At 38.3% G+C, this 17,620-nt stretch overlaps 1 protein-coding gene across 2 annotated transcripts in view; it reads left to right on the forward strand.

Annotated features, from left to right (window-relative positions):
* AIMP1 (aminoacyl tRNA synthetase complex interacting multifunctional protein 1) overlaps positions 1-17,620 on the forward strand; it is a 64,615-nt gene that overhangs the window by 3,767 nt on the left and 43,228 nt on the right. The window contains exon 1 of one of the 2 annotated variants that reach the window (XM_075127563.1): positions 9,983-9,987. The exons of the other annotated variant lie outside the window; for it this stretch is intronic. Coding sequence (XP_074983664.1) covers positions 9,986-9,987 — 2 coding nt within the window. The 5' untranslated portion in view covers positions 9,983-9,985. Of the gene's footprint in view, positions 1-9,982; positions 9,988-17,620 lie in introns of those variants that run through there. 2 annotated transcript variants of the gene reach the window in all.

Below are 17,620 nucleotides of genomic sequence, written 5' to 3' on the forward strand. Positions count from 1 at the left end.
AGTTCATAAAATTTGTGAGTTGGAAATAAATTTGGGCATAAAATGGACAAGAAAACAATTAAACTTGGAAAAATAGGAGCCTTAACTGAGGTAATTTGACATGATTATAGCTATAATTTTAACATCTGACTCAACAGTGATAGTCTATGATTTGAGACCTTTTATTAGATGAGAAGTCTATAGGATGGAAAAGGGCTAAACAATCCAAGTGTCTGTCCATTTTTGCAAGTTAGCCGATGTTCTCCATAATAGTTGCATGAGTTCTTAAATCCATTTAGTTAAGTTGTTGTTACTGCTATGTATTTTACCTGACAGAGATTGGAGCCACTACAGCTACAAACTTACATCGATTTCATACCTGAGTGATGTAGTTATACCAACCTAACACCGATGTAGACCTTCTCCTGTTGACATAGATACCGCATCTCGTGCAGGTGGATTTACTGCACTGACAGGAGAAGCTCTCCTATCAGTGCAGTAGCATCTTCACTGAAGCACTAGAATGGCGCAGCTGCACTGGTGCAGCTTTTTAAGTGTAGACCTGCCCTAAGTTAATTGCCTGACATTATAAAGAGAAAACCAACCCCCTCCTGAAGCTTACCAGGCTCTTGCTAAATGCGACAGATCAATTCAGGCTATCTTAAAATTCCATGTGAACTTGAGTAAAGGAGATCCCAGTATATTGGAAGCTTTTGTGGCATCCTAGTTAGTTAGTGGTATGCCTTTGCCAAATTTTGCTGTAAAGTAAATTTTAATATTCAATGTGGTTGATGCCATATAATGTAAGCTGCCGTGCATTCCTAGAATTTCTCTGGTCACGTCCTTAATGTTAGATATCCTTGTTTTATTTTTTAAATATTTTTGAAGAGCATGAAGTCTTATTTCAAAAACATCTTACCATGCAAATACCACACTTTATGCTGATTCTCAAAACTGGTAATTTTACTGATGTTGACATCCTAAAGAGTTTGAGCAACTAGTGGTGCAAGAGGGTCTCATTTTTCTTTAATTTTCTTCATAAAATCAGTGAAACCCTGCTGTTTGCAATTTTTGGATAATAAGAATTCTAATTTATTTAAGCATTCTGTAATTTTTTAGAAATGTGTTCCTCTCTCCGTAAGTATGCAGGCCCATCTAATCTGCCTTCCTGTCCCCATTTCCAATCCTGGCTTTTATCTTTTTTCTTTGATGTGTCTTGCATGTAATAATTTATTTGCTCAGCAACTCATAAACAGTCTCTGCGTATATAACTCTGGATACAATTTTCAAAAAATGTCTCTTTGGAGCATACTCCAATGATTCCCTTTGTTGATTTATGGCGATTTATTTTGTATATTTTGACATGACATTGACATTGTTTTAACTGTTTATAAAGTTTTAATTTTTTGAACCTCAATGTCTTCCATCATTAAATAATTGTGTGCCCCCCCCATAATTTCCTGCTATTAAAATTTATATTATAAAAATCTAAAAAGTGCTTAAAATAAACGTTGATTAATTTCAACAGATAATACAAAATAAATTCAGCTAAGCCTAATTATAATGAAAATATGTTGCCTTCAGATTTTTTTTAAAAAAAGCATATCTACATTAATGGTTGTTTCCATATCTTTTTGTCAAATATAGGGCCTCTTCATGCATCAGGAAGGTATAAAATCCACAAAATGTAGCTTAGGACCAGAGTTGAAAATAGCAAGTCTCTTGACCTTGCAATCTTTTACTGGCTGGATTTAGTTTTTCCATTGATCTGTAATATATATGAGAAATTTTCTTGGCCAAAAAATGCTGTTTGCACTTTGACACTATCCTTCAGATACATGTAATTGTAGGGGATGTTAAGACATAAAACAAACCAAAAGTAAATAAAATAAGGATACTGGACTGATTTTAACAGATTGAACTGAGATGGAGGAGGAAGAGTGAGAGTGCTAGGAGGGTCAGTTCTTCATGAATCTTTCTGCTGAGGCCTTGATTACTGCTCAATGCATAAATTGCAAGGGATTAGGTTAAACCCCACACCTAGAACATAGACAATCTGGTTTTGGTAAGCTGAAAAAGTTGTTTTGATTCTAGGAAATTTATAGCTTATAATGCTCTTCTGTCTTCGCCGTTGAATAAACATATGTACGTTGAAATGATGTACCTTAAAGAAAATGGCAATAGTTCTTGCTTGGTTTGAGCACAAGGTTACTATTTATAGATTGTCTTGAAGAGATGAGAATGTCCAGCAACCAACGTCTTGCAGGAAATTGGGAGCAGAAGTGGAAGTTGCTGGGCTACATCAGCCAAGCTTGGAAGGAGGGATGACAGGGTGTAAGAACGTTTTCCTGCTGAATGCTTCTGACTCAACCACCCAGTATCCCCAGAACATGAAAAGAAATGAGAAACGTGAATAAACATCAGCAACATGAATAAGACAGGACAATGCAATTAGAGTTGAAATGTATAACATAAGATTATGGTCACACATTGTAGTCCTAGCTCAAAGTATCTGTTCACCAGTAGTATGTGTGGTGTTTTCCCGGGAATACAAGGAAGCCTAATTCATCATTTCTACATAATTTAAACTTCTAAAAATGAAGCTTCTGTTCATTATATTTGTTGATGCATTGTTTTCTCCCTAATCTGCAGATGGATCTGCCAGTCATTAATGGAGTGAAATTAATGAGAGAGTCACCAGTTTCTTTGCTGTTAGTCTAATGGAAAGGTCAAGAATCTTGTCAGTTTCATGTTGGGCTACTGCACTTTGAGGTTGCTCTGAGGAGCAGAGCCAGATGCTGAATTACAGGGGATGAGGATGCAGAAAATGGAATGGGAATGAGGAATGGAGATTGGTCACTCCTCACAGCAGCCATGAGTCGAGGGGAAGGGCTATAGTATTGGAATCCCATCTCTTCACAGCAGTGGGGAGTATCTGGGGGAAGAGAAGCATGAAGACCTGTACCTATTTCAGTACCCAGGAGGCTCTGGGACTAGAGAAAAGACACAACAGTTGTGGGGGGACAGGGAGGAAGACGGAGCTTTAGGTTTATCAGAGACCCACTAGACAAAGAGTGTTATGAAGGATGGCCCCTCAGGTGGAAATCTCATTACCTTTCCCATTCCCATCATCTGTGAATAGTAAGGGATTCTGGATTTCTTGCCATGGCATTGCTTCGAATGTCTTGAGCTAGTAGTTGTTTTAGTCATCTCATTTGTTTCAAAAGAATGTCTTTATTGGATTTTCTTCCAGTACACCTGTGTATGTTTTCTCTATTTTATGGACTTTTCAGTTTACCAGAAGTGTTACTACTTTCCATTTTGCTTTGCCAGCAATGTCCAGACAATCTTTAAAGTGGTCTTTTCTGTATCTTACATTACCAACAAATCTTTATTGCCAGGGATTAACACTGCATTATATGCTAGTCTGCTGTTGATAATGAGCCAGTTGCAGCCTTGATCTGGAATTCAAACGGAAAAAGTAGGTGATGGACTAAAGTGTCGTATTTCTGCCAGAGCCATGTGGAAATGATTTAGGTTGTAATGCTTCAAATAAAATACTTGTTGAACTTTAAACAGCAGAGTGTCTTTTTCATGTATGTCCAGGATTACCACAGGATTTTTAAAAACTCAGACTAACTTTTGAGTAGGAGGAAGGTTACCAGCTCCAAAAGAGCAAGATATGTTAATGAAAATTGTTCATTTTTTAATTACTGAATTGAAGCATGAAATGGGAGTAAGATGTAAAATGAGGTACTGTAAGCAGAAGATGTAAAAGAGAACAAGAAAAAAGTTTTTAAAGTATATTAAAAGCAAGAAAATGGCAAAGGAGAAGTGTAGCTTTCCTATTTCATCGGGAAAGAAAGCAGAGGACTGAAATCCTACAGACTTACATTGGTATAGCTACGTTGTTCAGGGGTATGGAAAATCCACACCTCTGAGTGACGGAGTTATACCGACTGAGCTCCCAGCGTAGACAGCACTATGTTTATGGGAGGGCTTCTCTTGTCAGCATAGCTACTGCCTCTTAGGGAGGTGGAGTACATATGCCAATGGGAGAAGCTGTCCCATCAGTGTAGGTAACATCTTCACTAAGCACTACAGCAGTGTAGCAAGCCCTTATTTTGCTTCAGTCTTCACTTAAAGGAATAATAGCAACAGGAGGTTAAGTGTGATAGCAGTTAATGAGAAATGGGAGAGGTTACAAGATGAAATTCAGGAAGGAACAGGTTAACCATTAACTTTGTCTGGAGATGAAGGATGTTTAAAGCAGGGGACTGGAAGTCAGCAGAGACAGAGACAGAAAGAGAAAGATTGGTATCCTGGAAAGCAGCAACTTTGAACAGGATATAGGGGTCACAGTGGACAAGAAACTGAATGTGAGCTCCCAGTACATTGCTGTGCGACAAGGACTAATATGCTCCTTAGATATGTAAACAAGGAAGTAGTGAGGAGGAGTAGATCTACAGCATTGGTTAGACCAGTTGTTCTCAAACTTTTGTACTGGTGACCCCTTTCACATATCAAGCCTCTGAGTGTGACCCCCCCCCTTATAAATTAAAAACACTTTTTTATATACACCTCTACCCTGATATAACACTGTCCTCGGGAGCCAAAAAATCTTTCCTCATTATAGGTGAAACCGCGTTATATCGAACTTGCTTTGATCCACTGGAGCGCACAGCCCGGCCCCCCTGGAGCTCTGCTTTACCACGTTATATCCGAATTTGTGTTATATCAGGGTAGAGGTGTATTTAACACCATAATAAATGCTGAAGGCAAATCAGGGTTTGGGGTGGAGGCTGGCAGCTTGCCACCCCCCATGTAATAACCTCACGACCTCCTGCGGGGTCCCGACCCGCAGTTTGAGAACCCCTGGGTTAGATTGATTCTGAAATACTTCAATGGCTGGAGAAAATTCCTTACAATGAGAGATTTAAAGAGCTCAATCTGTTTAGTATATGAAAACTTATAAGAGGTGACTTGATTACAGTGCAGAAATGCCTTCCTAGGCAGAAAATACCAAGTACAAAAGTGTTCTTTAAGGTAGCAGAGAAAAGCATAACTAGAACCAATGGCTGGAAGCTAAAGCTGTATATATTTAAATTTAGAAATAAGGCACACATTTTTAATGGAGGGTGGTTAACCAATTGAACAAACTACGAAAGGAGGTGGTGGATTCTCCATCTTTTGATGTCTTCAAATCAAGACTGTATGCCTTTCTAGAAGTTATGCTTTAGTCAGACATAAATTGTTGGTTTCAATACTGGGGTAACTGGGTGAAATTGTATGTCCTGTGATATACAGTATGACCGAGTAGACAATTTAATGGTCTCTTCTGGGTTTAAAGTCTGTGAATCTATGACTACAACCATGTCATCTCATCCCAGCACTAACCAGGAGATTCTTAAGGATGAGGGAGAAATTGAAATATATCTTTCTTCCAGCAAGAGGGGCTGGGAAGAAGGGAATTTTAAATTTATCAGAAACTATCCAACCAGAGGCCAATATAAAAGATGGAGCACCAAGCAGAGTCTTGACACAGCCTCCAATATATGGATCCTAACATTCTTCTCCTTATTGCAATTTGTAAATAGTAGTGGGGCAGGGCTGAGCTTCTCGGCAGGGCATTGCGCACACACATGTATATATCTGGTAAATATGTTTAGTCCTCTGGCTAGTCAGTTTCTTGTACAGCAGCTTTTCAAAAACTGTTTTAAGCATTTTAAATGGAGCTATGTATGGACTATTAATTTCAGTCTTTGGAAGTAGTTGGATATCTCAGGTGCACACAACCAGCTCTTCTAAATTGTTAACCCCATTCAATTCTGCAATTTCAAAGATGTAGAAAAGAAGGATAAAAGCTACAGGGCCCTACCATAGTGGCTTACACTTGCTTACTATCTTCCCTGACAAGCCATGGTTTGCACTAAGGCAATGGCTACACTGGCATTTTACAGCACTGCAACTGTCTCGCTCAGGGGTGTGAAAAAACACCCCCCTGAGCACAGCAAATTACAGCGCTGTAAAGCACCAGTGTAAACAGTGCCCCAGTGCTCTAAGCTAATCCCCTCGTAGAGGTGGAATACCAGGAGTGCTGGGAGAGCTCTCTCCCAGCGTTGGCGTGCGACCACACTTGCACTTCAAAGTGCTGCCGCGGGAGCGCTCCCGCGGCAATGCTTTGAAGTTTCAAATGTAGCCATGCCCTAAGACTAAAAGGAAGTGTTAAATAACAGAACAGGCTAACTTGGGAAATACTGAGGAGGGAAAACAGCAACAAACTGACTTCTCACGTAACACATTATTAGTGAACACTGTTATTTATTAATACATTACACCTCCATAAAAACTGAATTTTAGCCAACATGTTGTTCTACAATGGTAAACTTTTTCATGCCTAACAGTTTAAATTGTTTTCATGTGTCACTCAGTTTCTGCAAAGCATTATACCAAGTAGATGCTGTCTCAATGAAAGGATTATACAAATACAAGTCAATCCTGGTATTGTCCTCTATTTGGTCAGAACTACGGAATTATCTGATTGTGTCATTAGCACCTGTTTGGCTATACATGTAATTTCTTTTATTCATTCTCACTTTCATAAAATTAGCAAAGATGTTGCTTCTAAATGAGTTCACTTTCTATTTTTCCAGCACCCTGGTGGTGAGATCAGATTTTCCAAATCATGTAGTTGAGGATCCTTGTTCTCCCTTTCATATTGAATTCTTGGAGGAAAACTTTCTAAAACTGCAATAATACAAATTGTATTTATAAAGTATCATCCTAAATGAGGTACTCTGAATACTGTGCAACATAACATTTTAAAATATAATAATCTGATTAAAACCACCACCTTAAAATTCAAATAAATAAGAAAGAGGGATATAGTAGAGGGACAGTTTTGGAGAGATGATAATATGTGATTGACTCCACATATTGGTCACACCAAAAAGACTTGTAGAAACATATTATAAGATGCTTTTTAAAAGTGGGGAGAAATTTATTGAGATCAATGACAGAAGGAAGAAAGTTCTATACCCTAGGGCTCATGACAGCAAAGCATAATTTTTTGCTGACCTGAGATGTGGCGGTAATCGCATAACATCTTGTGTTATGAAGTAGTCAAAGAATCAATAAAGGTGTGTCCTGTACAAATTGTGTAATGGGGGAGGGAGAAGAGAGAGACATCAAAACCTGGTACCATGTTTGGCCCATGGGGTTTGCAATTGAAAGAGCACTGCTGAAACCTTAAAATGAGGACATTACATAAGATGGAGCCTCCTCATAATGTAGTGGACATGGGTGTTCAGGACTTCAATTTTCTCAGTGATATGGAAAAGGTTGTTCTGGCCTGTCCATCTGCCAGTATTCCTTCAAGACCACTACTGAACTTGCAGGTTTGAAGAGGCAAGATATATAAAGTCTTACAAGAGCTGTATATCGTTCATCATCCTGATGAGCAGTCATCACTCCAGAGCAAGGACAGAACCCAGGCTGGAACTTATCTTGATTATCATTGGTGTAAAGGGCATCTGAACCTGTGAATAGTCACTGCTTTCTCATTGCCTCCTGAAAAGGAGAGGAATGGGTCTGAAGCTGGGCAAAATTGGCATAACTCTAGCGTTAGGTTAGGCTTCTGAGTGTGGCAATCCATTGACTTTCCTCTCTCTAAGCAAGGCACAGTGATAATGGCAGTACAGCCACACCACTTGAAAAAAGCAACCAATAATGGTTATGTTCTGAATGACAGATGACCACAGATACCACTTTCCAAACCCCTGATCAAACTCCACAAGAGGGAGATTGGCCATCCTTGGCTTTCTCAGTCAAAAGGGGGTCAGAAAGCCCTATATTTGATTTCCTATCCAAGCAGAATATAACAAACTAGTCACAGTGATTAGCTGAAGAAAGCATTAGTAAATTGAGTAAAACTGCATTAATCTAATGGTGTGCTTCCCAAAGATTGTCTGGACTTCTTGCAGTGTCTCTGAATGAGGACAAGTAACATCTCCTGACTTAAATCATGCTAAGAATTCAAGTGCCATAAAAATGACAGCTGGTTTCTTCAGAGGAAACCAGAATGTGTTTGTTGCTTTCTCGAGTAACATTATTGGAAATACTCAGAGGTTTTTTAAAAAAGAAATTGCTCCTCTACTGTTTGTCTGCAGGTAAAAGGACAGGGATAAGGATCTGTATTGGGAATTGGCTTTTAGAAGAAATATGCATGCAGAAAAACATTTTCTCCATCTCTCAGAGAGACGTTCATCTGTGTCCCAGTCTAATATACTGAGTCATGGTTTTACTAATGCACTTGCCCCTGAGTTTTTTAGTGAAGAAAAGTTTTGCACTAACATGGAAGTCTGTTCCCCCAATTTCCTCCTTTTAAATAGGAGGTAAAGAAACATTTTCTCCATCTTAAATACTTGTCTTTTGTTTGCTGCTTTGTACTTTGTAATAAGATGAGGGTAAATGTTATCTGATCACTTCTGAGATGAATATTAGAAATTTGTTGTGCTATTGGCTGATAGTTTAAAAACTGCAGAATACACCATAGAATTGTTAGCCTTGTTAAATACTTTCTGTTGCCAAGAATGCTCTATCTTGTAGATTGTATAGAAATTATTTTAACCAAAAGAGTTGTCAAGATATAAAATTAAAATAAAGGTTTTATCTGAACATTTTTGCTGTTAAGACTATGAAGTCTTTAAAATGACTCCCATATATACTTTTTAGAATATTTATTTCACTATTAAGCATCTCTCCAATTTTATGCAAATATATGTATGTATGTATGTATGCAGGGGAAATTACTATAAATAAACAGAGCTAAACCTACATGTCAAATTATGAGTTTCCTAATAAAAGAAGGAAGTGTTAAACTGACTGTTTGGATTTTTTACACCTGTGGCCATGCAGGAAAAGAAAGCGGGAAATATCCTCATATAGTCTTACAGAGGTTTTTATTATTTGCCAAAGAATGCTAAATAAAATTACAGGGTGCCTGAATAATTTTTGAGAGCATCGTTAAATATAAAAAATGACAGTAGAACCACTAGGCTGCTCTAGGTGAAATGTATTCCAAATACATTTAAATATATTTAAATTTAGGATCTTTAGACTGAGATCAGAGTCTTATTAAGAATATTATATTCCACCTAATATATTTTTAAAGAGGGCAAATAAAGCAAGCAACCAACCAACCAACCTGTTCCCCCCGACACCCATTTTCCCCAATTTTAGTTACAGTTTTTTGGACACTATCCTATTGTTCACTGTGATCTGGAAATTCCTATGTTTACAATTGATGTGGAAAAAGAGGCATAATTATCAACTCTCTGAGGGTTAAGACTGTTTTCAGACATCAAAGAGATCTGTCTGGGTTGGGGAGGGACTGAGGCACCAGTGTAAGGGTAGTGATGTTTTTCAAAACCTCTGATAAGACACAGGGAAGATGCTATCTTATATCAGATTCTTGGAAACTTCAACCCAAAATTTAAAAAGTTTGAAATTTGAACTTTGTGACAGAGGTCCAAGAAGTTTCTTACTTTGAAGAGTATTTCTTGATTGTCATCTTGTCAGCCAAGAGAGTAAGAGAGTGCTACAGCCTTTATTAAGAAGTAAGGAAATAAGGAAACAGATCAAAAGAGCCAGGCGTGTACCCAGAAGTCTCCTGCTGCAAGACAAGCCCAAAACAGAAACCAACAGAACTCCACTGGCCATCACATACAGTCCTCAGCTAAAACCTCTCCAACGCATCATCAGTGATCTACAACCCATCCTGGACAACGATCCCTCACTTTCACAGGCCTTGGGAGGCAGGCCAGTCCTCGCCCACAGACAACCCGCCAACCTGAAGCATATTCTCACCAGCAACTACACACCGCACCGTAGTAACTAACTCAGGAACCAATCCGTGCAACAAACCTCGATGCCAACTCTGCCCACATATCTACACCAGCGACACCATCACAGGACCTAACCAGATCAGCCACACCATCACCGGTTCATTCACCTCCACGCCCACCAAGGTAACATACACCGTCATGTGCCAGCAGTACACCTTTGCTATGTACATCGGCCAAACTGGACAGTCCCTACGTAAAAGGATAAATGGACACAAACCAGATATTAAGAATGGCAATCTACAAAAACCTGTAGGAGAACTCTTCAACCTCCCTGGACACACAATAGCAGATTTAAAGGTAACCATCCTTCGGCAAAAAAACTTCAGGACCAAAAGTCTTCCTTTTCCTATTGTACATCTGACAAGCAAGAGAAATCTCTGTAGGCTCTCTGTGTGAAACAAACATTACAAATTTTGTTCTTGAGTTTTAGGGAAGTCTGATCATTCTTTGTTCTGTTTGTCAGCTTTTTTAAATGACTTGCAGCCCCTCAGAGTTCTGGCTGCAAGACTATCAGAAAATCTTACATTTCAAAGAATAATGAATTTTCTGCTACCATCATGCCTTACTTATAAGAGCAACCTCTGCTCCATGGGCAATAAGAACATAAACTTCCTAAGGACTCTGCACACACAGCTCTACAGCAGCCTATGCCATTGGCATAGGTACTCCACCTCTCTGAGAGGCGGTAGCTATGTCAATGGGAAAATGACATAGTGTTGTCTACATGGGGTTAGGTTGGTGTAACTGTGTCGCTTGGGGGTATGGATTTTCCATACCCCTGAGTGCTGTAGTTATACCAACATAGGCTTGATCTGCACTCCAAACTTATGTCATATATAGATTAGTCACATTTCTGTCATAGCAGAATAGATGTCACTTTAGAAAGCTGGGTTCTTCAGACAACATTCACGAGTAGTTTTCAATCCACTTTTTGATCTGTTGGATGCTGTTGTTCACTTTCACTCTTTAGGGCAGGTATAAGAAGAAGTTGAAGAAGAGTAATCCCTCTAAGTTTGTTTGGCTTATACATGCACCCTACTAAGACACTCCTCCCTTGCTGGTTTTTGGTGATAATTTTGCTCAAGTATTGAACAGAGATACGAGTGTTACATTGCTCAGGAAGTTTCCTGGGAGGTAGTGAGGTAGCCCACCTTCTGTGTAAGGAAGGACATAAACAGTTTTTTTTTTCCCCTCTTTTGTTCTCCATCTGCTAGTTGGAGGAACTAAACCTTATTTGCACGGGAAGTCTACTAAGAAGTAGCGAGACAGCACAGAGTTGGTGTACTACAGGGAAGGACATGACAAAAAGCTTAGTGCCCCTTCTTATCTTTCCCCTCCTCTGCCCGCGTTTCCATTCCTGTTCTGTCTTCCGGTTGTAGGAATTAACTAGTTCATCTGGGTTGGCATATGAGATCTAGGAGAAATCTGATTGTCAAGTAAGAAATTATGCTCCTTTAAAGATGTTCTTGGTGTGATCTGTCCATATTCATAGTCAATTTCCAAATACTTTTTTGTATATATGATCAACTAAAATATGGAATTGGACTTTGAATTGCTAAATTCACAGCAGGTATACAGCATGTTTCAAGCAGGTGTTTCCCCTTTAAAATGTAGCCTCCATGTTTCCTGTCAGCATGATGCAAAATAGTGACCTAATTGACATACAGAACAGGGAGAGCACTTATTGGAGGTAATAAAGTATTATTTTGCTTGATATGAAGCAGCTGATCCAGATATTTTGAAATAGATTGTCAGAATAATCATTCAAATATTCCTAAACTGTTAAAAGCATATTTATTTAGACTTATAACAAGAGGCACCTGTCTGAACACTCGCTACGCCTCTGATAAATACTTTTACTTTTTTTAAGCTTTATTTTACTTTATAAAATGCAATAACTAAGCAGCACAAAAATTAAACCAAATTCCTTGTTTTTTCTAAATGTTATTGCTTCAGCAACCCGTGCAGGATCAGTAGTTTGAGACTATTTTCAAACCTTATGGTTTTCCCAGTGTTTTACTGCAGGTTTTGTAAACCATTTTGATCGTTTTCCTATGTGAAAGACAATGGCTTGGGGAAATACAACACTTAAAAAATTCCAGTGTTAATACTTTGAATATATTAAAAATCGTAAATAAAATAACCACCAAAACAGGGCAGGATCAAGGCATAGATTAATCAGTTGGGAGGGGCAGAGACCTGAAGTAGATATAGTTGATATATTTCAGTGCGATAAATTTTTATTAAATCTTAGACATATTTAATAGTTTGTTGCTTACAGTTTCTAAAGAAAATAATCTATGGTATATTGTATAAAAATGTTTGTGAAATTTGGATTTATGTATTTTTTTCTATTCTGAGAGCATGAGGGCTGATAAATCATGCGAGTCCAAGAATAATTTTGAAACAGAGGTCATTCTTGATAACCTAGCATTTCATTTTTTTAATGATAAACTCAATCTGTGGAAATATTTTTCTTCTACCCCATTTTATAGTATATCAGTTTGCAAGTTGATCAGCTGCGGCAGTCAAAAGTTTACAGGGAGGTTGAAAATAAGACTTATATTGGATGTCTACATGCAGCCTTAATTGTGGAGTCAAAACTGATGTTTCTATAATAACCTGTTTGTTTCCATTTAAATAAAAACAAATAGGAAAAGTACATTTGAAAATAAAAGTTCTTCTTATTCGGCTAGCTAGCTAATTAGAAATTATTGGTCTTTGTGTTAAAGAAAATTGGATCCATGTCATAAGTGACTCTCTGGTGTGTTTTTGCATATCCTAATTAGGTGAGAATTTTGCGGGAGAGGGGGAACGAGGGAAGGTTGTGAAAGGTGCTGACAATGCATAAAACATACTGATGATCTTAAAAAAAAAAAAAAATTATTGAGCCTGTAGACTTCATGAGGATATTTGGTACAGTTTTTTTGGCTTAAATTTCCTATTACAGAAGGCTTTTCTTTCAATTTCCTTCTCTCCAGGAGCTTTCCTGACATGATCTTCATTGAGCATGAATTGATGTTTTACTGCTTAGTCTTTTAGTTCAGGACCCTCCTCTCAGAAGCACCCCTTGGCTGTTGGGTTTAGTTTCTATTCCAGTGCGTTTCTCCATTACAGTGTAACACACAGCTTTGTTGTGGCATCTTATTTCAGACTCAGAAGATAAGCGAGTGGATCGTTCCAGCAATCTCAATTGGCTTGGTCAGCAAGGGATTGCTAGTTCAGGAAGAATGTACTTCTTTGCACATAGCTGAACATAGTATAGTTCCTTTTAACAACAGCTGCTCTGGAGCTGAAGGCCATAAATTCATGTCCCTGCTCAGCTTACTGTAAAAAGGTTTGAAACTTTCTGCCTGAAATGGTTTTATAGCTGCTAGAATTTACACAATATGGGAATCAACATAGACAGGGGAAATGGCACTGAACTGGGAGTCTGGAGAATTGGTCTATCCCTTGCTCTTGTATTAGCCTGCTGTCTGACTTCTTGCAAGGGGATAGTGATATTAAACTTACTTTTGTCAAACATTTTGAGGTTCTCAGATGAAAAATGCAACAGGTATTGACTGTCCTTAAAAAAGTTGCTTTCTTTTTGACAGATATTACTAGTTCAAGTGGCATTCATCCATCCTTTCCATCTCCAGTGGCCAAGACGGGAATGTTGCCTATTGTACATTTACGTATGCTCTGCCCAAACTGCACATAAAGGAAGCCTGTCAATTTGAAATCAGCTCAGTTTAAAAAAGAGTTAGTTCAAAGCATTTGCCTCCAAATACCTTCTCTCATGCTCACTCTCACTCAAAATAGAGGAAACTTTTGATGTGCAATGGATGTAAAAGCTGCTGATTTATTTTATACTATGCTGTTGTTTCCTCTGATTATGTATTCATGTTTTCCAACAGATGTAGCTGTCCTGTAGTTACCAAAGCTCTAATAATTCAGCTAAACTGGTCCACCTTACACACAATAAATAATAAAATTCCTTAGGGCACAATCCTGCAAACATTTGCTATTGGACATACTGCATGGTCCCTTTTGCAGCCAGGTAGTATGTGTTTGCAGGATCAGATCTTTAGAAATTAGTGGAGTGAAATTCTTGGTTTAGTTCTCCTTGGATCCATACACATGAAGACTTTTCATTAAGACATCCACTGAATGTCTGTAATATTAATTTAATGGGGGGGGGGGAAATGATATCAAATTGTACCAGGTTTTTGCAGCTAACATTACAAACATTTAACAGATGTTTTGATGGTGTAGTGTGTGCAGGAGTATTACAAAAATTAGAAGCAGACTCTTGAAAGGGTTGTTTTATATGTGTAATCTTTGCAGTTTGGGATATTAATTTTTTTACTTCCTCTGTTTGCCTGTGAGGGAAGATTTGCCTGCCTTTTGCCATTGTCTTAATGATTAAAACTTCAATTGCATCTTCTCTGTTTTAGATATTCTATTTTTATAGAAGGCTTTCAATTTATATTTGGTTACTGTTTGATTTAATAGGTTACACTTAAGTGGTATGTTTCATGAGCAGGTGAACCATGATTAAGTAAAAAAATCTGTGTTTCCCATGGTTATAAGTGTGTTACCTGTCTATTGCAGCCCTCCTAAGTTTTACAGGAGTGGAGATCCATTCTTCAGCCCTACTTCTACAAAATTTAGGAGTTTTGCAGGTCTGAAACCCATCTAAGGACAGGAACCAAGAAAACTGGACCGAGCCTCTACTGTTAGGGATGCTGGCAGCCTCAGCCAGCTCTGGGTCAGCTGGAGCAGCCAAGATGCGGAATCCAGGTTTGTGCGGCAGGTGACAGTGGAGTTCTAATGGTGTAGTTTGGATGGGCCACTTTAAAACATGCTCTTGCTCAGTCACTTCTAGTCATTTTGAACATATCAACAAAAAAATTAAGACTGGGACAGAACGATTTGGAAGAACATTGCAAAGTTTAAATAGCATGTTTTTAAAGATAAATGTTCTAGCATTACTAGTAAAACCTGACATTCTTTGTTTTCATAATGGAATTGGACAGTTAAAATAGACCAGTCAGTTTCGCTTTTGTTTCTCATCAATTCCTTGTTTGGCTTATCAGTAATAGCAAAAGGTCAAATGTTTGTGTTGCAAACATTTTAAAGAGAAAAGTTTAAAAATAAAAACAGATAATGAAAGCAGCGATTTGGGTTAATTTTCATTAAAACTGTTGTAATAACAGTTCCACTCTAAATAAAAACTACAAAGTCTTTCTGGCATAATAAAGGAAAATTTGAGCATCTGATCTCTGCCTTGCATATATCAATTTCACTGAAAGTTGCATATCTCTATTTCAATGAAAGAAAGTTTAAGTAACACACTATAGAAAAGAGGGGAGTGTTGTTTGTGTAGTGAAGGGACGGCTTCCTATCATTAATCGTCTTGTATTCAAACTAGTATATATCTGAAATGTCCATGCCACAACATTGCTTTTTATTTTACACCCAATCCATATGAAAATAGGCATTTCTTCCCCAAACATCCTTATATCTATACTTAATCCACCACATTAACAAGCAGATGTGTTGCTTTTGTATAGTCACAGCTTCTGAGTTCTGTAGTTTTTCTATTCCTGTTGGAAAGAAATCGTTTCCATCCAAAGAAACTCTAAAGCTTTTATAACAGTGTACAGGGAATTCTGAATGAAAAATAGAACATGTAAAATATCTCTGAAATACAAAATATTTCAGGATGGATTTTCTAAGTGGAGGGATTTTTTGTGGTTGCTTTTTATTTGTTTCTTCCTGAGGACCATAGCAATCATTGATCCAAGAAGCACTGTTGTCAGTTTATATGTGGACATATTCATTTTTAGAAAATGTACTTTTTAGGCAAAAACATTACAAAATTTGGATTAATCCTGCAGGTGACATTCTTGCAAAAGACCAATTTTGAAGATGATGTATCTTTCCAAAAATATGAGATGGCAGATACCACTGTAGTATGCTGTTGAAGTGAAGTGTGACTACAAATGACTGACAAGGACCAGTTGCTGGCAGCAGACATTAGCAATCAGTGTGACTTAGAAACTAGTGTAGATTCTTCATTCGCAAACTGAATAAATAATTTGTTCTTCATTCGGTAATGTAGAAGATTACTTTTTTTTTTCTGTTTTGCCTTAAAATATTGAACTGGTTTTACATTTGAGAAATTGAATTTTACTTGGACAAGGTAGTGAAAAGGGGAAGCCGAGTGTTTTATTTTTTAATTATTTTATGAATGGGACAATAAAACTGCAAGTCAGATATTTAAAATTGATTATATTTTTATAAGAGAGACTCATTGCTGCTCTTTAAAATGTGTTTATTGCCATTATTTTTGGACAGATGTTTTTGCTTTCAATTAAATTTCACATAGTTCTTAATAAACTTATTTTATGTAGAAAAACATCCAAATTAGATATTTTAATATATAATGGAAGTGATGTTGAGTCTTGATGTACTTATTCATTTTAGATGTGTTGTTATACAGCTGCGTATTACTTGCTACACGCTTTCATGAACTGTTAATGGTTATTTTTAGATCCTGGCATTTGGTTTACCACAGTGATTAAAAACTACTTTTTCTTTTTACCTTGCATTATCAGCTTAATGTATTTTTCTTATCCCCAAATGTTAATTTGGGGAATTTAAAAAGGCAAGAAATTTGGAAATCAGTATTTTTTGTTTAATATTTTTAAAAGTAAAAAATGCCAGCAGCTGGTACCAAAAATTATAGCTCACAGGATGACTCTTGTGATGAGATTTCAACTTGCTAGGAGTATTGTACGATCTAGTTGAAACAGATACCTTTTGAATTAAGCGTAAAGACGTTGTTGTTCTTTTACTGAATCTATATTTAATGCTGAGTTGGCACTTCCTTTCTGCATCTGTATTTCAGCTCTTTATAGGTAAGTGTGTGTGTTGGGGGGGGGAGGGGGGAATGGTCTTTGAAATGTTCCTTATCTGCTGGAAAGAATTTTTAAACGTTTTAAATATAAAATAGTTATCATTGAGAGTTCCTGCATACCCAAAGGGAAACTAATGGGAGCCCCTGCAGTTCCCATTGGCCAGGAACGGGGAACTGTGGCCAAGGGGAGCAGAGGGGGCAGTGCCCCCGCTCCCCTTCCCAGAGGCCACAGTTATTCCCTTCCGGGAGCGGCATAGGGCCGGGGCAGGCAGAAAGCCTGCCTTAACTTTGCTGCACCGCCAGCCAGGAGCTGCCCACATAAGTGTGGCCTGCCGAGAGGCCACACCCCAGCCCTGAGCCCCCTCCTGGAGCCAGCACCCCATAACCCCTCCTGCTCTCCGAACCCCCTCCTGCACCCCAACCCCCTGCCCTGAGCCCCCTCCCAGACCAGCACCCTAAACCCCATCCTGAACCCCAACCCTCTGCCCCAGCCCAGAGCCCCGTGGGGGAGAATGGAGTGAGCGGGGCAGGGCCTCAGGGAACGTGTGGGGTAGATCCTGGGTTGCCCTTAACTTCAAAAAGTGATCTTGGGCATAAAAAGGTTGGAGACCACTGGTCTACACTAAAATACTGCTCCCTCAAGTATAACTCGCCCATTACACTGACTTAATAACTCCATTTCCACAAGAGGTGTGATGCTTAAGTCGATGTAGTTAGGTGGATGCAGTGTGAATGTAGATGCTGTGTTGCTTACACTGACTGTAACTGTCTTTCAGAAACTGTCCCATAATGCCCCACACTGGCAGTTAAGTCAATGCAATAGCTCTTG

Source organism: Caretta caretta, chromosome 4 (assembly GCF_965140235.1).
Source record: "Caretta caretta isolate rCarCar2 chromosome 4, rCarCar1.hap1, whole genome shotgun sequence".
Lineage (NCBI taxonomy): Eukaryota > Metazoa > Chordata > Testudines > Cheloniidae > Caretta > Caretta caretta.